Source organism: Palaemon carinicauda, chromosome 10, assembly GCF_036898095.1.
Source record: "Palaemon carinicauda isolate YSFRI2023 chromosome 10, ASM3689809v2, whole genome shotgun sequence".
NCBI lineage: Eukaryota > Metazoa > Arthropoda > Malacostraca > Decapoda > Palaemonidae > Palaemon > Palaemon carinicauda.
This window is the reverse complement of record NC_090734.1, coordinates 119,771,193-119,794,170: the sequence shown is the minus strand read 5'-3', so window position 1 is coordinate 119,794,170 and position 22,978 is coordinate 119,771,193. Positions and strand designations below refer to the sequence as shown.

The 22,978-nt window shown below is 44.1% G+C and overlaps 1 protein-coding gene across 9 annotated transcripts in view; it reads left to right on the top strand.

The window, feature by feature from the left end:
• Positions 1-5,322: 5,322 nt before the first annotated feature.
• LOC137648718 (meiosis-specific nuclear structural protein 1-like) overlaps positions 5,323-22,978 on the top strand; it is a 171,340-nt gene continuing 153,684 nt past the window's right edge. For 3 of the 9 annotated variants that reach the window (XM_068381771.1, XM_068381763.1, XM_068381772.1), the window contains exons 1-3: positions 5,735-5,922; positions 8,438-8,584; positions 13,602-13,725. In XM_068381771.1, the coding sequence (XP_068237872.1) occupies positions 8,547-8,584; positions 13,602-13,725 (162 nt within the window). In that variant the 5' untranslated portion in view covers positions 5,735-5,922; positions 8,438-8,546. Of the gene's footprint in view, positions 5,397-5,465; positions 5,502-5,579; positions 5,923-8,437; positions 8,585-13,601; positions 13,726-22,978 lie in introns of those variants that run through there. The other 6 variants (XM_068381766.1, XM_068381769.1, XM_068381768.1 and 3 more) reach the window with 6 other exon arrangements.

Sequence of the window (22,978 nt, the reverse complement as noted above, 5' to 3'; positions counted from 1 at the left end):
TTAAAATGACAATTTAATATTTGCTGTAGCAAAAATGGACTAGCTGTGATGCCGAACACCACGACTCTAAAGGCGAAGGTAAGCGCTCGACCAGCTGCCTTGCGCCACAGAAATCGTGTGTATTTGGCATCACGAGGATCTAACAAAACACGATGGAATGCTTTACTTATGTCGGCTAACATGGCATATCGATTCAACCTAAACCTTATAATTAAACTATATGCTACTTCTACCAAATTGGGCCCAGGTAAAAGACATTCATTCAAGGACTTGCAACCTTGTGACTTGGCAGAGGCATTGAACACGATTCTAAGGGGGGTGGTACGGCTGTCTTTCTTAACACCAAAGTGTGGCATGTAATAACCTTCCACTACGGGATTTTTCACTTCTGATATAAAACCTGCTTCGAGATACTTATCTATCACTCCCTGATATTGTTCAAGATATTCCCTATCCTTTCTGAATTTTGTCTGCAACGACTCCAACTGCGCCATAGCGTTACGATAATTTGTTTCTGGCCTAGCATCCGATCCGAATGGTAGGCTAACCTGATATCCCTCAGGTTTTCTTACAACGCTTTGCGATACCTTTCGCACGGCCTCGGCCTCGCGAACAGTGTATTGCTCAGATGGGGCGATACCAACACGGTCTAACCGCCACCACTCATCTACATCATACAGATATGGCTCGTCCGTGATTCTGCACACTCTCAACGTTCTTACTTGTTCGACCTTTTCCCCTTGGAACAGCCATTGTGGCACCTTCCCGTACGGGGACATACCATTATGCGTTAAGAAAAGATTTATCCCATCTACTTTTTCTACACCTATGACAAAATAGCTAAAATAATCAGCCCCAACTAATATGTGAACGTTCTTCATGGTATCTGACTGGTTTGCTGGATCGGCTAACGTGACTCCCTTGGTCAACAGATGCTGTCTGACTTTAACATAACCCACGTTATGTATCGGGACGTCCACGTGTTCGTGTGCCACCAATTTCATACGCACGATTCTTTTCCCCATTTCAACCCTGCAACTTACTACATCGTATTGGCCGCTTATTTCCTCGGAACCAAACGGAGCTATATTCAAGGATACTCTTCCTACCACCGGTAGGCCTAATTGACGGGCAATTTTTGCAGAGATGAAGCTCCTCTGGCTTCCTGAGTCGAGAAATAGGCGGACTCGCTTACTACCTTGCCTTTGTTGAATACCTGCCATGGCTGTTGGCAAGATAGTGCATGGGAGGTCCACATCAGACCTCTGCGCGATCTTTGCGCTCGTGCACGGCTTAGATTCTACTTTAACCTTAGACGGACGGGGGGCATTTTGGTTCTGTGCAGGCGTCGCATTTACTACGGGGCGGGACGTTGTTGATTGACTATTACTATGACTAGGGATTGATTGCGGTCTACCCGCGTCGCAAATCGCAGTGTGGTGCTTAGCATTACAGTTTCTACAGGAATTTGATACGGGACATTTATCGCTACGATGGCCTGATTTCGTGCAATTGAAACAAAGACCCCTTTTTAGTAAAATGCGACGTCTAGCAGCTACGTCTGTCACTTGGCGACATCCGTGAGGCGGGTGCCGTTCGTTACAAAATGGGCAGGAATTATGGTGGATGGGAGGGGTTTTCGGTCTTACACTACTGTCTGGTCTTTTGTCACTCTCAAGACTGTCGCCTCTCTGCAATGCATCGTCTTCTAACATTCTTACTATGAAATCTATTGCCTCAAAAAACTCGTCCAACGTATAGTCGCATTTCCTCAAATGCTCTACCACCTTGCGGTATAGTTTTCCCTCTGACAATTTTTGATTAATGAGGCTCATGACCATGCCCTGGCCTAAGTCATTGGTACTAAGTCTTTTGATTTGCTCAATAATGATAGTTAACTCAAAACGGAACCTTTTTAATTCTACTGGGTTTAGTGACGGCACAAAGATGTTTGCTAACTTGCGGTGCAGAATCACGAGCGTTTGGTGCACGTTGCCATACTGCTTATCTAATAAATCTAATGCTACTCTATAGTTCGCGGCGGTTACACTCAGGGATTTGATAATCCTGAGCGGCTCCTTGCCCAACGTCCCCAATAAATACGTGAATTTAGACACTTCGCTAAATCCGCTCTTCGATCCACGTGGATCGTGAATAATTCACGGTACGATGCGTACTCTTGCACTTCCCCTTCAAACGTGGGGAGAGGCAGCGGCTTCAACCTGGGGAGGGCAACATTCCCCGTTGAAGGGCCTTTCACTTTATCTATTCTATTGTACAATAGTGTGGAAGCGCGTGTCGCTTCACCTAACATATGCCTAATTCGGGCTTCGATACTAGACTCTAATTTAACTCTCTGGTTTTTGTACAGCTCTTTAAGCTGTCGGACCTCTGCCTGCAACTCCGTTACCAAATTCTGGTAAACGGACTCGGAGTAGGTCTCAATCAGTGCCCTTTGCGTTTCGCTTAGCAAATCCTCCAGTAGGCCCATCGACGCCTCGATATGCACGATCGTGGATACAGCCATCTTAATTACTTTACTTTACGTTTGGGGGGGTTGGACAAGGCAAGGAGAAAAGGATAATTTAACGTTAAGGGACTCAAAGAACTGACCCACGTGGGCGATCGCACATCGAGACGTAGAGGACCTTAATTGTTCGTCTCTCTCTCTCTCTCTCTCAAAAGCTCATATTTTAAATTAGTCCTGTCCGGCTCTGGGAAGCGCTTGCGATCCGGTTCGAAGGACCAAATGTCGTGATTTTCACCAGTTAATTAAATCTGCCCGATGTACTGGGCGGATCGCAAGGCCTTGAAGAGGCAAGACTCGCCAAAACCCTCCAGGAGTTAACTAAAATACGGCGATAAAATTTACAATTTTATTACAAAAATAAACTCTGATAAAGACAAACAACATTCTTAAGCATTCACAAGACTTACTGAAAAAACAAGACTGACCCTAGGTAATATAGCATGTGCTCTTCAAGCACAAAGTCCACACCGGACTCATTAACAAACTGAAAATAGTGCCAATTCGAATTCAATACACAACGAATCACACACCAAATATCCCTATTCTTATTTAACTCAGGATTCAGATCCCCAATCACAAGGATCTCTACACTAAACTGCGATATAAAACTAAACGTCTTGCACTCAAGCTTCTACTACAACCAACCTGGTAGAAAAGGTAGAGAGGAGAGATAACAATTAGAAGGGACTTACTTCGGTTGGGGACGTTGGATCAAAGAGGACGAGCTATCCTTGCAACCTTCGACGTCACCTTTTTGGCGCAATTTGTCCTGAACCTAAATTTCTAGATTGTATTTTTTTATCATGTTACAACAGAATGACTTTATTTTTCCTAATCTTAAATTACCAGCAATTGATTTTAATAGTCTCAGCGCCTTCCTACCAGGTGGTTTCCCTTTTTGGCTCTAAACGTTCACGTCTGGAACTACATTCATTCGCCCGCGAGTTTCTCCTCTCCCTCCAATTTGACGTAGTCGTAGGTGGAGTCAAATGGCGGGAATTTCGATTGATCGGGTCGAAATTCCCGACAGAATTATTCATTACTGTGATGTATGGAATGGAGTTGTGGGGAATGAAAGTGACGGAGAGACGGAAACTGAATGCGTTCGAGATGAAGTGTCTGAGGAGTATGTCTTGTGTATCTCCATTTGTTAGGGTTAAGAACTAAATAGTGAGGGTGAGAGCGGTTTGATAAATGAATTAGCGGCTAGAGTAGATATGAATGTGTTGAGGTGGTTTGGCCATGTAGAGACGATGGAAAATGACTGTCTGCCAAAGAAGATGAGGAATGCAAGAGTTGATGGGAGAAGTACAAAAGGAAGGCAAAGGTTTGGGTGGATGGATAGAGGGAGGAAAGCCCTTAGTGACAGGAGGACATATGTGAGAGAGGCAATGGAGAGTGTTAGAAATAGGAATGAATGGCGAGCGATTGGGACGCTGTTCTGATGGGCCCTGCTGCTACCTCGGGTCACCGTGGTGATGGCCGAGGTAGTAGCGATAAGGGAATCATTATATGAACCTTCATTTATGGTAGATAACGGGGGAGGGTGGACTGTGGCACCCTAGCAGTACCACTCAAACTTGGCCGAGTCCCTCGTCAGGCAGGGAGGAACAGTGAGAAGAAACATCCCCCTTTCTTTCTTTTTTTTCTTCTTTTGACGTCGGCTACCACCCAAAATTGGGGGAACTGCCGCGGTAGACAGATGGATACATTACTTCTCACAGTTTATTGATTTCCTTATTTTCTTTTCTTACTGGACTATTTTTCCTTGTTTGAACCCTTGGACTTATAGCATGCTTCTTTTCCAAATAGGGTCGTAGCTTAACTAGTAATCTCCCCTTTATAATAAAGAGCATGTGTCTGACTACACACACACACACACACACACACTGATTGGCATTGCCAAACGTACAACTATTTGGTCTCTCCCCGTCCCTCGGGTAGTGGGAGAGGACTAGAGGAGTAATCATATCCTGGTGAGAGGAGGTAGGTCTACGCCGAGAGGTAGACTCAGAAACCGCAATGTCCCACGAATTGGTGAAACTGCTGTGTTGTAATTAGGAAAGGGGGATGGGGTGGGAAGGGTTGAATCTGTTCGTGTGGTCGTGCGTGTACATTTATCTAAATATTTAGCAGTCATTTTTGACGGGTCGCCTACACTAGTAGTGATAATAATGAAAACTAGAATACTCCTTTTTACGAATATGTGTTTATATAACTATCGTTCAATTGTCTATATATGCTTGGAAAACTACCTTTAGAGATTATCCTCAACAAACTTAAAAACAATATTTCAGTATTCCTTAAAATATGATACACCTAGGCCTATTCATCTAAGGTTTTATATATTTCGTAGCCATATCCACCTGTTCTTAATACAATCACCACTCGTCGAGCAAATGAAATTTGTATCCAAGAATTCTGCGTTAGGATTTACCCGTTTATCCAGTCACTTTTCTCTATAATTTTATTATGATAACATTGTCATGGTTCGCTTGCCGTATACCTTTTCCTATGTACAGTACTACCAGTGATGACAAAGAATTTTAGCAACTCGACGGCATCTGACCTATGTCATTGGTAACTCAGGTAGTGACCAGACCTAAAAGGAATCAATTTCAATAACTGGATGACAGATAGGATATCGCAGGCACACTTAGAGATAATTGGGAGATACTGCATCTTCAAGTTACTGGAGAACAATAAGGGTTAAATGGTACTTTAAGTACGGTGCTCTATGAATGTATTTCACTATTTTCCATTCCTCGTGAAAGCTCTGAAGGCGTGACCCACGTCATTCTAACATTAAATGAAGTGTTGGATCGTTTAAACGTCTGACATTCTGGAAATTAGTACTCTATCATCTGTACTCCCCCTGTTATATTATTTTCAAAACACACTTCATATTGATTTTAACCAATGCAATTTACCCTCATTAATGGGTATACAAATATGGTGAATTCATGTGGTAGTAGGTCCACTGTACAGAATTATTGTTGACCCGTAATTTTCAGTGTTTTATCATCATCATCATCTTTATCATTTATAGCTAAAGAATGGTGTGGTATGGTAATTGTTCTGTTTTACCATCACAATTCCACTTTCAAAATTCTAATTCAGAACTCGAAGGTGCAATCTACTGTGTTTTGATATATCTGTGTTGTTTTAGTTACGTCGTTGCTAAGGTCGAAAGTTACCGTAAGTTCAAATGCTCTGTGCAAGATTCTCCATCGTTTTTGTTGTTATGTCGTATGTGAATTGTTATTATAACCGTATGGATGATTAATGGCTATCAGAATAATCTGGTTTAGGCTATTCTTTGGCTTAGTGTTGTGATTCTGTTCTTGACGTTACATGACCATTAAAGGCTGAACTTTAAAAAATATGTTCAGGTAACAACAAATATTTTGCAGTAAATCGTAAAAAAATATCTTATATTGTATTTTAGATCACTGTAACGGTTTTGGAGCCTTTGTATATCAGCGGCCAGGTCCTCATGTGTTGATTAGAATTGAACATCAACTACCCTAAACTTTCCCCACTAACCTAACCTATAAGCTGTATCCTTACCTACTTACCTAATGGGGGGGGGGGTAATAACACCCCCATTACACTGCTGTATTCCAAGTTAGACATAATTATACATACAGGTGGCCACTATCATACATACACCCCAGTGTTTTATTATATAGGGTATTATTATAGAAAAGTTGGTTTTTACTAGGAAAGGTTACCCTGATGGTAAGTAGTCATACTATAAGATATACCCTTAATACCATATATCCTATGGTAATGGGGGACACCCAGTGGGAACCAGGGGTTTTGGATGGGGAAAATTTACTGGCGAATTGATAAATAATGGTAAAACTCACATTTTCTTCTCCATACGTTATACTCTGAGATGCATAATAAATCTACGAAAAATTGCACAAAATATGGGGATCCCGGTAAAACCTCAGAAGCATGCCGCACTCGAAATTAAAACAAATAAGCACCTACATGGAATAAGTATGTGAAAAGCTATATAAAAAGTATAGTTTTTAAATGAGAGATTGAATGAGGTGGAATTAAATGATGTCGATAAGTTTTTACCTCATATTTTTCATAAGTTGGGAGAGATGTTTCCTGTATAACAATGTTTAGTTTTAATGACCCCTATATCTCACTTTTTTATGCAAACAGAAGCAGTTCCAATTACAGTTTATTATTTGAGAGCTGTGACATCATTATGACATAATGGTTTCATAATCAATTATGAACGACTTCAGTCAAAAACCAAGTTTTACTAGGATTTTAGCGGTGTAATAAAGTTACCTTAACGTCCAGTGGTATCCGTGTTTGACTGAATATTCCGAATAATTGAAGGAAAACTGGCATTTCGTTTTGTTGCAGCTATGGCAAAGGCAGTGGCTGGCCCATCTGGCGTTAATTTTGACTAAAACCCAATCCCTACATATTTCTGTGCAGTGCAATGTTGGTTATGAAGAGTTCTGTCATTATTTTTCTAGTGGTGGTATTGAACTAGTGGTTGAATATGATCAAAGACATAATTTGATTTTTATGGAAAGGTGTTGCGAAGTTGTGAAGCTATTTGTAGGATCGACTAAACAGGAACACCTGTAATGACGAAAGGATAAGAGGGAAGTACAATCTATTTTGAAATTTGGTATTATTATAGGAATACACGGGACAAACTTTACTAATACAATGCTTCTGTAAAGATTGCCAAGACAAAAAAAAAAAGAGACCTAGGTGTCAGTCTTAAGGTAAGGAATTAATTGTGATTTACTTTGTCGTAATGTAAGGATTTATTTGTGAATTAATTTTTGTTTGTGACATGGGAAAGGGGGTCTGGGGGTCTTGCCCCCGGCTAGGGGTTCCTGGGACAAGGGGTTGTGACTTGGGAAGGGGGTTCCGGGAACAAAGGGTTGTGACCTGGGAACTACTAAGTTAGGTTAGGTAGCTTTGTTAGGTTCTGTACCCTTTTACAAATCTCAAGTGTGTTAAATAATCATGTTTTGTGACCTGGTAAGAGGGGGCCTGACCTAAACTAGGGGTTGTGACCTGGGAACCACTAGGTTAGATTATGTTCTATACCCTTTTACAAATCTTGAGAGTAAAATAATCATGTTTTGTGACCTGGGAAGGGGAGTCCCGGGGTCTTGCCCCCCAGCTAGTGGTTGTGACCTGAGAATTACTAGGTTAGGTTAGTTGGGTTTGTTAGGTTTTGTACCCTTTTAAAAATCTGGAAAGTGTTAAATAATCACATTTTGTCCTGTTTTCTCACACCTAGAATCACAGGTTTCTACCTGTAACTTTCGGGAAGGGGTATGTCCATAATGGTAAAACGGGTTATTTGCATTGGAAATAAAGGTCAAATTTGTTGAAAGCACATCATTTACTGTAGTAAATTTGTTATTTTCTCCTAGAATTGTTGTCCTTTGTTTTTCTATAAATTTACCAAGCATTCAGCATTTCATGCAGCATATTGCTCGTCATTGTTAAAAGCACATTATCGAAGCACTTTAAATACAAGAAAGTCTGAAGTTTCCTCTTGAAAGCCTTAATGTCTTCAGTCTTTTGCTTGTCTAGTGGGAATTTATTGTATAGTCTCTGGGATGCATATTTTAAGGCTCTAAAGCCTATAATAGACATGTATACATGTTCCAATAATTCAAAACCATATGTAACTATTCTTGTGTCAACACGATTTATTAGCTGCACAATATGTAGCCATAATTTTAGATACTAGGTATTTAAAATGTCTGGTTCTGATAACTTGATGGGTTATTGTACATATTTGGTGATAGCCTGCAGCCATAATATTTTTGCACGATATTACGATTCTTTCTGATTGTATTGTACATTATTATTATCTAAAGTAAATGTTTCTTAATCCTTTTACAGGAGGCAACTTTGAAAATAATGATGCTGATATTTTACCGGCAATCATTATTCATCACATCAATTTTGTAGCAAGTGAACTTTTCTTTTGTGGCGGGTCCTCATTCTAGAAATGGCAGAACGGTGTTTTTGGAATGATGCTGCTTTAAGGTGAGCTGTCATTAACTGAATAGAATTAACATAAAAGGCCCAATAAAAATTTCCCCAGATATTTTCAAATGCAGATTGCCCTGTAAGAGATAGTTTGTAAGTTAAATTGCATGTTTTTCAAGTACAGTACAGTATAGTCATTATACAAAATATCCTAATCAGAATGATAAATAATATGCATATATCTCCCTTTATATAAATAGATGCTCTATGGATTGGATTTGTTTCTTCACAAATATAAACCCTTGTCCTTTACATAGGGCCCATTACTTTTCATACTAAATACACATGACTTGTGGTTTGGTGTAGGAAACTAGATTGTTGCATATGCAGATGATGATCCTCTCTTTGCATCAATTCCATCTCCTGAATGTGGATCTGGGGTTTCTGAATCCCTTAAAAGAGATCTAGCTAAAATTAGTGCATGATGCAAATTATGGGGTATGAAGTTGAATCCTAACAAAACTCAAAGTATGATTACAAGTACTGTAGGTCAAGGACCGTGGCTCCTCAACATCTGGATCTCAGCACTTTGTGTGACTTTTAAAATTTTGGGTGTGATTCTCGACAGCAAATTTACTTTTGAGAAACACATTAGGTCTGTGTCTTCTTAAATTGCAAAAAAAATTGGCTTATTGGTAAAGTCTTTCAAGATTTTTGTAATCAATCTATTCTGAAGAAGTGTTTTAATTCTTTTATTTTACCTTGTTTTGAGTACTGTTCTCCTGTCTGGTCTTCAACTGCTGATTCTCATCTTAATTTGTTGCACAGGAACTTACAGTCTATTAAATTTCTTATTCCTGATCTAGATATTAATCTCGACGAGAGAGAGGATCCACCTCCGAAGTCAACGATGGCTGCAGACTCGCACCACGGAGGATAAGTTGCAGCAGGGAGTCCTGGGAGGTCGGATCTGGAAGCCCCAAGGACGACCACACCTGTAACCTAGAAGACTTAGACAAGGCCTTCCCTGGGGGGAGAGGTGGGGCTGCTTCGCTAGGGGAAGCAACACCATCTCTCGAGGACCGGGGTTGGCCTCAAATTATAGGGTCTACGATACTGCTCGACGGTCTCTCAGAAGAGGCTGGATGAGTAAGAGCTTCGGAGAAAGGTTGGGAGGCAGAAGAAGAGGTCTTGGGTTTTTTTTCCTTTGAAGGAACCTTTGAAGGAGAAATATCCCACTTAGACTTCTTCCGCCGTCGCCCAAACCTTTCCCACTTGGAGGCAGACCACTCCCGACACTCATTACACTTATTGCCACTATCACACCGTTGACCTCTGCAGGCGGGACAAAGGGTGTGGCGTTCGGTGTCCATGGCCGACATGAAGGTACAGTAGGGCCAGCCTTCAAGTTCAGAGCAGGTACGCATGGTCGGCAGAAGTCAACACAAACTCTCACTATTAAAGAGAAAGCACAAACAAAATGCATTAATGCCAGTCCAAAATATAACTTAGTGAGGATGAAGAACGGCAACGGCCGTTCACCATCTGAGCCAAAAGCAAAGTAGGCTAAATCACCGGTGTGTGAGTGGGAACGGTAGCAAGCTAACCCCCCTACCCCTGCTAACTAGCGAAATGGGTAGTTAACCCTTGCTCAATTTTAATGGCTTGTCATTTCAGCTTCGCCGAAAGTAATACCCCTAAATAAATAGCTAAAGGTTTGTATCGTTAGGAAAAATACAAATGATCTACGAATTTGTCATGTTATATAAATACTGTATGTCATTTTATACAATTAGAACAGGGCAAGCATTCCCTAGAAGGCAACTAACTTACTATGAGTTCGTTTGGTATCCAGTTTTTGCAGCTGATGAATTGAACATCCTCAAGATTATTTCACAACTGGAGCCAAGCATACACTTCCTGTGAAATTCTAGAGGTAACAAAGGTCTTCCTTAGGTGCGCCAGCCACTCCCTTGAGGCAGTACAGCAAGAGAGTTATTGGGTCCTTTGAGTGGCCAGACAGTACTACATTGAGTACTTCTCTTTGGTTATGCTCATTTTTGGTTTGCCTACACATACACCGAATAGTCTGGCATATTCTTTACATATTCTCCTCTCTCCTCATGCACCTGACAACTCTAAGATTACCAAACAATTCTTCCACACTCAAGGAGTTAACTACTGCAATGTAATTGTTCAGTGGCTACTTTCCTCATAGCAAGGATAGAAGAGACCCTTTAGCTTAGGAGAAGGACACTACAAAATCAAACCATTTTTCACTGGTCTTGGATAGTGCCATAGCCTCTGTACCAAGGTCTTTCACTGTCTTGGGGTAGAGTTCTCTTGCTTGAGGGTACACTCGAGCACACTATTTTATCTATTTTCTCTTCTTGTTTTTTTTAAGTTTTTATGATTTATATATGAAATATTTTTTTTTAACATTGTTACTGTTCTTAAAATATTTTATATTTATTGTTAATTACTTTTCTTGTAGTTTCCTTATTTCCTTTCCTCACTGGGCTATTTTCCCTGGTGGAGCCCTCAGGCTTAAAGCATTCTGCTTTTCCAACTAGGGTTGTAGCTTAGCAAATAATGATAATAATAAAGTGAAATTTGTGGTTATGTACTCGGATAAACAAAGGGTGAAGCGTAGCTAATGAATTATTTTCAAAACTACAACACAAATATCACAGTTAAAATAAAGCAAACACATTATAGTATTTAAAAGATGTTATTAACTTTGTATGAAAAATAAATAAATAAATCTTGCATTGCATTCAATTTAAGTAGAGATTACCATAAGTACAGTAGCAAAAGGTAAGAAGGTGTATGTTGCGTTTATGGATCTGGAGAAAGCGTATGATAGAGTTGATAGGGAAGCAATGTGTAATGTGATGAGGTTATATGGAGTTGGTGGAAGGTTGTTGCAAGCAGTGAAAAGTTTCTACAAAGGTAGTAAAGCGTGTGTTAGGATAGGAAATGAAGTGAATGATTGGTTTCCGGTGAGAGTGGGGCTGAGACAGGGATGTGTGATGTCGTCGTGGTTGTTTAACTTGTATGTTGATGTAGTGTGAGAGAGGTGAATGCTTGAGTGCTTGGACAAGGATTGAAACTGGTAGACGAGAATGACCATGAATGGGAGGTAAATCAGTTGTTGTTTGCGGATGATACTGTACTGGTTGCAGGCGTAGAAGAGAAGCTTGGCTGATTAGTGACAGAATTTGGAAGGGTGTGTGAGAGAAGGAAGTTGAGAGTTAATGTGGGGAAGAGTAAGGTTATGAAATGTACGAGAAGGGAGGGTTGGTGCGAGGTTGAATGTCATGTTGAATGAAGAGTTACTTGAGGAGGTGGATCAGTTTAAGTACTTGGGGTCTGTTGTTGCAGCAAATGGTGAAGTGGAAGCAGATATACGTCAGAGAGTGAATGAAGGTTGCAAAGTGTTGGGGGCAGTTAAGGGAATAGTAAAAAATAGAGAGTTGGGCATAAATATAAAGAGAGTTCTTTATGAGAAAGTGATTGTACCAACTGTGATGTATGGATCGGAGTTTGGGGGAAGGAAAGTGATGGAGAGACAGAAATTGAAAGTGTTTAAGATGAAATGTCTAAGGAGTATGGCTGGTGTATCTCAAGTAGATAGGGTTAGGAACAAAGTAGTGAGGGTGAGAACAGGTGTAAGAAATGAGCTAGCGGCTAGAGTGGATAGGAATGTGTTGAGGTGGTTTGGCCATGTTGAGAGAATGGAAAATGGCTGTCTGGTAAAGGTGATGAATGCAAGAGTTGATAGGAGAAGTACAAGAGGAAGGCCAAGGTTTGAGTGGATGGATGGAGTGAAGGAAGCTTGGTGATAGGAGGATAGATGTGAGAGAGGCAAGAGAGCGTGCTAGAAATAGGAATGAATGGCGAGCGATTGTGACGCAGTTCCGGTAGGCTCTGCTGCTTCCTCCGGTGCCTTCGAAGACCGCAGAGGTAGGAGCAGTAGGGGATTCAGCGTTATGAAGCTTCATCTGTGGTGGATAATGTGGGAGGGTGGGCTGTGGCACCCCTAGCAGTACCAGCCGAACTCGGTTGAGTCCCTTGTCAGGCTGGGAGGAACGTAGAGAGGAGGGGTCCTCTTTTCTGTTTCATTTGTTTGATGTCGGCTACCCCCAAAATTGGGGGAAGTGCCTTGGTATATGTATGTATGTACAGTACTGACTAAGTAGAATAAAGAATTTATACCTTAACCTATTGGGAGTTCTTTCCTCCTGGATTTTTCAATAGGTATTATGCAACACGTGCTTCGTAATAGTCAAACATCAAATGGTACAAAGATGCGGGGGGTAAAGAGCTCCTTTTAGTATGTTAGTTTGTAGATACTCACCTTGCGATTGACTTTAGTAATGATTTTATCAATGGAACTACTAGTAAACTACTTTTCTGCTTGCTTAATATGAATGAAATAAAAGGCATGTATTTATGAAATAAAGTCGATAGGGTACTTTAAATTTTGTACAGTACTTCAGTGATGCATGCTTTTCTCTTAACAAATTTTTGCCCTAGAAAATTTTGATGAAAAGATCATTTATCAAGATAATAATTTTTATGCCACTGTATGTCTTTTAGATACAAAAAGATCAATTTAGTTTATTTCTTAAAGCAACAATTTTGTATGCAAGTATAGCAGCATACCATATTTAGCATTTCATTTTCAACCTTTGAGGGCTACCACGTACATTGTACCTTGCATGGCACACTGTAGTTACTGAAAATTCTTTGGAGTGTCCCTTTAACCCCTAGTGCATGGCTTTCTGCCATTTAGTCTTCAACTATTCCTTTTGACTTCTTCCAACCTAGCTGTCTGTCTTTAACTTTATTTTGCTATAATTTTAAACTTTAATACACGAACAAATTCTTTACAATAGTCCTGCAAGAGTCAAGAAATATGTGTTGGTGGTCTTAATCTAATTCATATAAAAAAAATCGTTCAATTCTGATGTATTTTATTCTCTTAGTTGTAGTGTAGGATAAAGAAGTACAACCTATAATGTTGAAGTTTTTATTTCTTGATACTATACAATTATTATTCATTTTACAGGAGGCAGATCATATCCTCAAGCCCAGAATTAAGAGCCCTTGAATCCCAGATTTCTGCTTGTGCACAATTACGGTATAATGATGCAGCAGTTGCGGAAAAAAAAGCAAAAGAGAAAGAAAATAAGGTAGTGTATAGTATATGAAAATAGCTTAATTAATTTTTCTCAGTTGTATATGATTTGGAAAGTACAATAATAGTCAATCACTTCACTAAAAATCTTAGTCTTGCTCATGCTAGCTCTGAGTCCTTGCTAATTTTAAATGTTTTTATGAAAGGCTAAAAAAATTCGGAATCCTAACTTGTATTTAGTTTTGTGTAAGGAATACTTAAATCCCACTGTTTAGTCTGCCACTCCTAGAGATTTGTTCCTAAGCATATACAAACCTTTCATCATCTAAAATTGGAAATATCTTCAGCAGAGTTGGAACAGCTATTGAAATAGTTAACAAGGTATTTAACAACAGGTGTTTGGGTGAGTAGCTCCATCCACTCTCCTGTCAAAGACTTTACTTTTGTCTTTGTCTTTGGGTACAACAAATAAAGTTTTACTACCGTATGGCGTCCTATCTAAGGCTGTTTAATATTTTTCTCATACGGAATGTGAGTGTAGGATGGTCATTACATTTTTCAATATTAATCTTACCCGATAATCATGTAGCTGTCAACTCCGTTGCCCGACAGAAATCTACGGACGGGATACGCCAGCGATCGCTATACAAGAGGGGGGTGTACTCACCAGCGCCATCTGTGGTCAGGTACTGCAGTACTTCTTGTCAACACCACCTCAATTTTTCCTCTGTCGTGCCGCCGGCAAGACCTACATGGATACGCTGTTGATTTTGGAGTCTTTGTTCACGGTTTTGGTGAAGTATTGCTCTGAAATTTAGCCTTCGCTATACAGGAAGCTTTTCCCTTAGCTTAGATAGCTTTTGGATTGATTTTGATTAATGGTATAACGATCTTTGCTTTAATTTGGAAACCCCCCTTGACTGTTCTCTAATTCAAGATGTCCGACCATTCTCAAGCTCCTAGACAAAGACGATGTAGTGTTAGGACTTGTAGTAGGCGTCTTCCGAAGGCCTCGGTTGATCCTCACACCGTTTGTTCCGACTGTAGGGGAAAATCCTGTCAGTTGGAAGATCGATGTGAGGAATGTGCCGGGCTTTCGGAATTCGATTTTAATGAATTCCTCAAGTATACGGCCAAGTTAGAGAGGGAGAGAGTTAGGAGGAGTTCTTCTCGCTCTTTGGTTTATTCCTCCCCCCATGATCCTCAACCTTTTCCTTCCCCTGTAGTGGTGACCCCCGAACCTATTACGAGTGCTCAGCCTGATATGTCGGATGTGTTACGTGCCATTCAGGCTTTAGGTGATAAGGTGGAGTCTGTAGTGAGTGACCACAAATTTCTCTTGGCAGATGTCAAGGAACTTAAAGTGAAAAGTGCAGTGGGAAGTGGTAGTGCCAGTGCTGTGCCTAGTGTCAGTGTCAGTGTTGCGCATGAGGATACTTCTGTGCGTGCCAGTCGTCCTCCCAGTCCGGGACCTCTTGCAAGCTCCCAAGCCCAGGGGAGAAGCAATGTCGAAGGGCAAAAGGGTTCGGCAGGCCTTGATCGGCGCACAGTTGTATCCTCAGTGGTTGCGGGCGTATCTTATAGAGATCGTCACTTCCACTCCCAGACGATTGAGCCCTTAATTTCCTCGTCTGCGGAAGAGGTTTCCGGGAGGAAACGCTGGACCCAGGTCTCAAGGCCTCTTAAGCGTAAGGTCCAGACCGAGCGAGTCCAACAGCCCAGGTGTAGCCACTGGGCCAGTTCGGACTCGCCGCAGTCATCTGATGGCTGCACGCCTCCTAAGAGAGGTAAAGCGATGCCTCAACAGGCCTCTGCTCCAACTTCTGTTGATCCCAAGTTGGCTATGCTGCAGACAATGCAGTCGCAGCTTGCGGTGTTGATGCAGGAGTTTCAGGCAGAGAAGGTTAGCACACCTCCTCCTGCGAGCGCTCCTCCACCCTGCCAGACGTATGATGTTGAGGCTCCTCCTGCCTCCATGCGTGAGCTGCCGCATTGGGAGTTGCCAGATACCAGCGCTATGCAGCAACCTCCACTTTCCTTGAGGCAGGAGCCTCTTGCTATGCGGCAACCTCCTCAACCCTTGAGGCAGGAGCCTCATGCTTTGCAGCAACCTCCTCTACCCTTGAGGCAGGAGCCTCATGCGTTGCGACAACCTCCTCCATCCTCGAGGCAGCAACCTCATGCGTTGCGGCAACCTCCACCATCCTTGAGGCAGCAGCCTCAACTCTTGCGGCAACCACCTCAACTCTTGAGGCAAGAACCTCAACTCTTGAGGCGAGAACCTCAACTCTTGAGGCAAGAACCTCAACTCTTGAGGCAAGAACCTCAACTCTTGAGGCAAGAACCTCAACTCTTGAGGCAAGAACCTCAACTCTTGAGGCAAGAACCTCAACTCTTGAGGCGAGAACCTCAACTCTTGAGGCAAGAACCTCAACTCTTGAGGCAAGAGCCTCTCTCTGCGCAGCCACCTCCTCAACCCTTGAGGCAGGCGCAACCCTTGAGGCAGGAACCTCATGCTATGAGGCAGCCGCCTCAACGCATGCAGCAACCGCATTCTTCGCAGCATGAGCCTCTTCCCATTCAACATGAACCGCATACTATGCAGCAGGACCCTCATGCCTTACAGCAGTCGCTTCTCACCACGCTTGCTCCTCAGACCTCCGCAGAACCTCCTTCATCCCAGCATCATGATTTTGTCATTGCCAGCCCTCATCCTCTTCAGCAGAGACTTGATGATGAATCCGCAAGTGCGCATGCACCCGTTCTTCAGGATTCAGCCATTCAGCATACCGCTTTATCGTTACCTCTCGCTTCTCAACCCTCAGGTGATGAGGTTTCTGAGGATGAAGCTGCTCACCTGGATGATCCTTCTTCTGATGTGGAGGAACCCAAGTCGTTGCCACCTTCCATAGACTTTCGTAAGGTCCTGACTCTGTTCAGAGAGTTATACCCTGAACACTTTGTTTCTGCAACCCCTCGTTCTCCTCCATCCGAGTTTTCTCTAGGCATGCAGCCTATTAAGTCTGCCTACACTAAGCTTGTCTTCGCTAGATCATCAAAGAGAGCTTTGAGGATTTTAGGGGATTGGTTGCAGTCCAAGCAGCAACTGGGAAGGACGTCTTTTATGTTTCCTCCTCCTAAGCTGACTTCTAAGTCGGGCGTCTGGTATGCCACGGGAGAGGAACCAGGCTTGGGGGTCCCTGCCTCTGCCCAGGCTGACTTCTCAAGTTTGGTTGACTCTCCCCGTAGGTCGGCTATGAGACGCTCTAAGGTTTGCTGGACCTTTTCTGATCTGGACCACTTCTTGAAGGGAGTCTTTCGCGCCTTTGAAATTTTTAATTTCCTCGACTGGTGCCTGGGGGCCTTGAGCAAGAAGACTGCCCCTTCTGACAAAGACTCGGCCATGCTGATCATGTCCTGTATGGACAAAGCAATTCGCGATGGTTCTGGCGAACTTGCTTCTATTTTTGTCTCAGGAGTCCTCAAGAAAAGGGAACATCTTTGCTCCTACCTTTCGACTGGTATCACCTCTTGCCAGAGGTCACAGTTACTGTTTGCTCCTCTCTCCAAGTTCCTGTTTCCGGAGGAGCTAATCAAAGAGATGGCTGCGGCTCTTATCCAGAAGGACACGCATGACCTCATGGCCTCTTCAGCACGTAAGGCTAAAATTGTACCTTCAGTACCGAGAACTTACCGCACCCCGGTGGCTGATACACCTGCTACCAGATTTATTCCGCCCTTTCGAGGCAGAGCCCCCAGCCGAGGAGGTTCCCGTCCAGACGGTCACAGGGGCAAGTCCAAGAAAGGTGCCAAGTCCACGAAAAGCAAGCATTGACTTTCCTCCTCTCCAGACAGCTGTAGGAGCCAGACTCAAGACCTTCTGGCAAGCCTGGGAAAGAAGAGGTGCAGACGCTCAGTCTGTCAAGTGGCTAAGGGAGGGTTACAGAATTCCGTTCTGCCGCAATCCCCCTCTGACCACTTCTCCCATCAACCTCTCTCCCAACTACAAGGAAAAGGACAAGAGGCTAGCGTTACATCAAGAAGGTGTCGCTCCTGTTACAGAAGGAGGCAGTGGTGATAGTCCGGGATCATCAATCCCCGGGCTTTTACAACCGTCTCTTCCTGGTGGCCAAGAAGACAGGAGGTTGGAGACCGGTGCTGGACGTCAGTGCGCTCAATGCTTATGTCACCAAGCAGACGTTCACAATGGAGACGACGAAGTCGGTCCTAGCAGCGGTCAGGCAGGAGGACTGGATGGTCTCGTTGGATCTGAAAGACGCCTACTTTCACGTTCCCATCCATCCAGACTCCCAACCTTTTCTGAGATTCGTCTTTGGAGAGGTTGTGTACCAATTCCAAGCCCTGTGTTTTGGCCTAAGCACGGCACCTCTGGTGTTTACGCGACTGATGAGGAATATTGCGAAATTCCTTCACTTGGCGGACATCAGAGCCTCCCTTTATTTAGACGACTGGCTTTTAAGAGCCCCCACAAGTCGTCGCTGTCTGGAGAGTCTCAGATGGACTTTGGATTTGACCAAGGAACTGGGTCTTTTGGTCAATTTAGAGAAGTCCCAGCTTGTTCCTTCCCAAACCATCGTTTACCTGGGAATGGAGATTCAGAGTCAAGCTTTTCGGGCTTTTCCGTCGGCCCCAAGAATCAACCAAGCCCTAGAGTGCATCCTGAGCATGCTGAAAAAGAACAGATGCTCGGTGAGACAGTGGATGAGTCTAACAGGGACTCTGTCATCGTTAGCCCTGTTCATCGAGTTAGGGAGACTCCACCTCCGCCCCCTTCAGTACCATCTAGCAGCTCACTGGGACAAGGATATGACGCTCGAGGCGGTCTCTATTCCTGTTTCCAAAGAGATGAGGACTACTCTAATGTGGTGGAAGAGCAACATCCTTCTCAAGGAGGGTCTCTCTTTAGCTGTTCAGACCCCCGATCTTCATCTCTACTCGGACGCATCAGACTCGGGCTGGGGCGCGACCTTGGACGGACAGGAATGCTCGGGGACATGGAACCAGGAACAGGAAACGCTTCACATCAATTACAAGGAGTTGTTGGCAGTCCATCTGGCCTTAATGAACTTCAAGTCCCTCCTGCTAAACAAGGTGGTGGAGGTGAACTCCGACAACACCACAGCCTTGGCGTACATCTCCAAGCAGGGAGGGACTCACTCGAGGAAGCTGTTCGAGATAGCAAGGGACCTCCTCATTTGGTCAAGAAGTCGAAAGCTCACGCTGTTAACGAGGTTCATTCAGGGCAATATGAATGTCTCGGCAGATCGCCTCAGCAGGAAGGGTCAAGTCATCCCCACAGAATGGACCCTTCACAGGAACGTGTGCAGCAGACTTTGGGCCTTGTGGGGTCAGCCAACGATAGATCTGTTCGCTACCTCGATGACCAAGAGGCTCCCATTGTACTGTTCCCCGATCCCAGACCCGGCAGCAGTTCACGTGGATGCTTTTCTGCTGGATTGGTCCCACCTCGATCTGTATGCATTCCCGCCGTTCAAGATCATCAACAGGGTTCTTCAGAAGTTCGTCTCTCACGAAGGGACACGGCTGACGTTGGTTGCTCCCCTTTGGCCTGCAAGAGAATGGTTCACAGAGGTACTGCAATGGCTGGTCGACGTTCCCAGGACTCTCCCTCTAAGAGTGGACCTTCTACGTCAACCTCACGTAAAGAAGGTACACCCAAGCCTCCACGCTCTTCGTCTGACTGCCTTCAGACTATCGAAAGACTCTCTAGAGCTAGAGGCTTTTCGAAGGAGGCAGCCAGAGCGATTGCCAGAGCAAGGAGGATATCCACTCGCAGAGTCTATCAATCCAAGTGGGAAGTCTTCCGAAGTTGGTGCAGAGCCAATGCAGTTTCCTCTACCAGTACCACTGTAACCCAAGTTGCTGACTTCCTGTTACATCTTAGGAATGTTAGATCTCTTTCGGCCCCTACGATCAAGGGGTACAGAAGTATGTTGGCAACAGTTTTCCGCCACAGAGGCTTGGATCTTTCCTCCAACAAAGATCTGCAGGACATCCTTAGGTCTTTTGAGACCTCTAAAGAACGTCGCTTGTCCACTCCAGGCTGGAATCTAGACGTAGTCCTAAGGTTCCTTATGTCACCTAGATTTGAACCTCTCCAGTCAGCCTCTTTCAAAGACCTTACTCTCAAAACTCTTTTCCTCGTCTGCCTTGCAACAGCCAAAAGAGTTAGTGAGGTTCACGCCTTCAGCAGGAACATAGGATTCACATCTGAGACTGCTACATGTTCCTTACAGCTCGGTTTTTTAGCAAAAAATGAACTTCCTTCACGTCCTTGGCCTAGATCGTTCGAAATTCCTAGCCTTTCCAACATGGTGGGTAACGAACTGGAGAGAGTTCTTTGCCCTGTCAGAGCTCTAAAGTACTATCTTAAAAGGTCAAAACCTTTACGAGGGCAATCAGAGGCCTTATGGTGTGCCATTAAGAAACCTTCGATGCCTATGTCTAAGAACGCAGTTTCTTATTACATAAGGCTTCTGATTAGAGAAGCTCATTCTCACATGAAGGATGAAGACCTTGCTTTGCTGAAGGTAAGGACACACGAAGTGAGAGCTGTGGCTACTTCAGTGGCCTTCAAACAGAACCGTTCTCTGCAGAGTATTATGGATGCAACCTATTGGAGGAGCAAGTCAGTGTTTGCATCATTCTATCTCAAAGATGTCCAGTCTCTTTACGAGAACTGCTACACCCTGGGACCATTCGTAGCAGCGAGTGCAGTAGTAGGTGAGGGCTCAACCACTACATTCCCTTAATCCCATAACCTTTTTAACCTTTCTCTTGAATGCTTTTATTGTTGTTTTGGGTTGTTACGGTGGGCTAAGAAGCCTTCCGCATCCTTGTTGATTTGGCGGGTGGTCAATTCTTTCTTGAGAAGCGCCTAGGTTAGAGGTTGTGTTGAGGTCCTTTAGTATGGGTTGCAGCCCTTTATACTTCAGCACCTAAGAGTTGTTCAGCCTCCTAAGAGGACCGCTGCGCTCAGTAAGGAAGACGTACTTATTAAAGGCAGAGTAATGGTTCAAGTCGACTTCCTTACCAGGTACTTATAATTTCATTTGTTATTTTGAATAACTGATAAAAATGAAATACGGGATACTTAGCTTCTTGATTAACATGTACACTGGTTTTCACCCACCCCCCTGGGTGTGAATCAGCTACATGATTATCGGGTAAGATTAATATTGAAAAATGTTATTTTCATTAGTAAAATAAATTTTTGAATATACTTACCCGATAATCATGATTTAATTGACCCACCCTTCCTCCCCATAGAGAACCAGTGGACCGAGGAAAAAATTGAGGTGGTGTTGACAAGAAGTACTGCAGTACCTGACCACAGATGGCGCTGGTGAGTACACCCCCCTCTTGTATAGCGATCGCTGGCGTATCCCGTCCGTAGATTTCTGTCGGCAACAGAGTAGACAGCTACATGATTATCGGGTAAGTATATTCAAAAATTTATTTTACTAATGAAAATAACATATTATGTGGCTAAACTGGCGATAAATTGCCTCATTTTATTGCAGTGTCTTACCGAATATTTATATAGCTGTAGGCTCCCTACGACGGCAGACAATATATTCAAAACTACCGCGGTGGCGCCGCCATCGCTGATGTAGGTGACGTCATCTCCCTCCACTCGAGGGAGCTGTAGGAACAACTGTCCAGTTAACCTCAACTCGTTCTCTGCTGGCTTCTGGTGAACATCGGTGGTCGTTGCAGACTTTTTTCTTCATTTGTTGGGGAGCATTATCTCTCCAATTTGTTCCAACACAAATACTTACCTTGAACTACTTTCTTAGGAGTTACCTGTAACCTCCTCTCTACCGACCAGAGTTTTGTGTAGTGTACCCCCCACCCCGTTTTCTATAGAGGCCTACCCCCGGCATTAAAGAATGTGCCCCGAGGGTAGGCTTATCGTAGGTCGATGTCCGCCCGGGTCAACAGCTTCAGTAAGTTCTCTGGTCGCGACGTGTTAACACGTCGCCCTCGTTCTCTATCGATCCTTTGTGTGCGTTCTGAGTGTCCCATGTGTTCCCCGCGTGGTAACTTGTGTTTCCTGTGTACTGTTCCCGGGTGTTCCTGTGTGTTCACCTTCCACCCTTGTGCTTACCCAGTGTATTTCTTGATTCCCTTCAAGGAATTAATAGCTGAAGAGAACAATTTAACAATAAATCATCCTTTCTCCCCTTATCCTCTGTGTTCGTCGTGTAGAGGCAGCTTATGTTCTCCTACAGCCACGTGTCCGGAGTGCTAGTCCTGGAACGTAGTGCAGTGGGTGCGCTTCGGCACCAAGAGGAAGAATGCATCCAAGAGGTCTCATAGGAAGACGAGCCTCTCCTCGCCGCTTACTTCACCCGATGCCTCGTCGAATAGAGCTTCTATATACAGCCATCTTCCCCTACCCAGAGTAGGGGACGAGGTAAGTCAGTTGTGGGGAAGTGCCCATTGCTCTTCCCCAGGAGTTTGAGTGGGTGCGGTATAGCACCAAGAAGAAGTAGGCGACGAAGAGGTCGCCTAAGAAGACTAGCGCCCCTTCCCCCCTTGCTTCGCCGGGCGTCTCGTCTGACAGAGCTTCCCTACCACCCTCCCCTACCCAGAGTAGGAGACGAGGTAGGTCCGTTGTGGGGAAGGTAACTCCTAAGAAGTAGTTCGAGGTAAGTATTCGGGTTGGAACAAATCAAAAATTTTAAGTAATTTTTATTTTTCCTAACATACTTACCGAGAACTACTTTCGGGAGTGTGTTGGGAGACGGAGTCCTGGTGCAAGCAGGCCACGTCTCCTCTGATCACCCCATGTGGGGGAAAAATGTCCCTAATTCTTCTCCAGTCTCTTTGGCGTATTTTTCAGTCTCTTCTGCAGCCGAGGACGTCGCCGAGAAGGAGTCTCCCAAGTCTGTATTGCAGCGTTCCCCAGACCGGCAGTCCAGGGATTTCTCGCCACGAAGGCCATCCTCCAGACGCAGATATAACCCTCGCAGGGAGAAATGCGAGAAGGCCTCTTCAGGCAGGCGTTAGGCCGCGAAGCTTCCGGTTCACCCCGCCAGCGTGGGGAACCGTGCTTCCTTACGGGCAGGCTGGCCGAATCAGCACAGCTTGTTCGGCCCTCGGACTTAAAGGAACGGTTCCCTCCGTCGGGTCAGCCCACGGGGATCCGCGTCCTCGTCCCCCAGAGAGAATACACGAACGGTAGTTCTCGACGGCACGGCGATGCCGGTTCTGACCCCCGAACCTGGTGCGGAGGCTCCCGCCGGGGAAGACCGGTACCA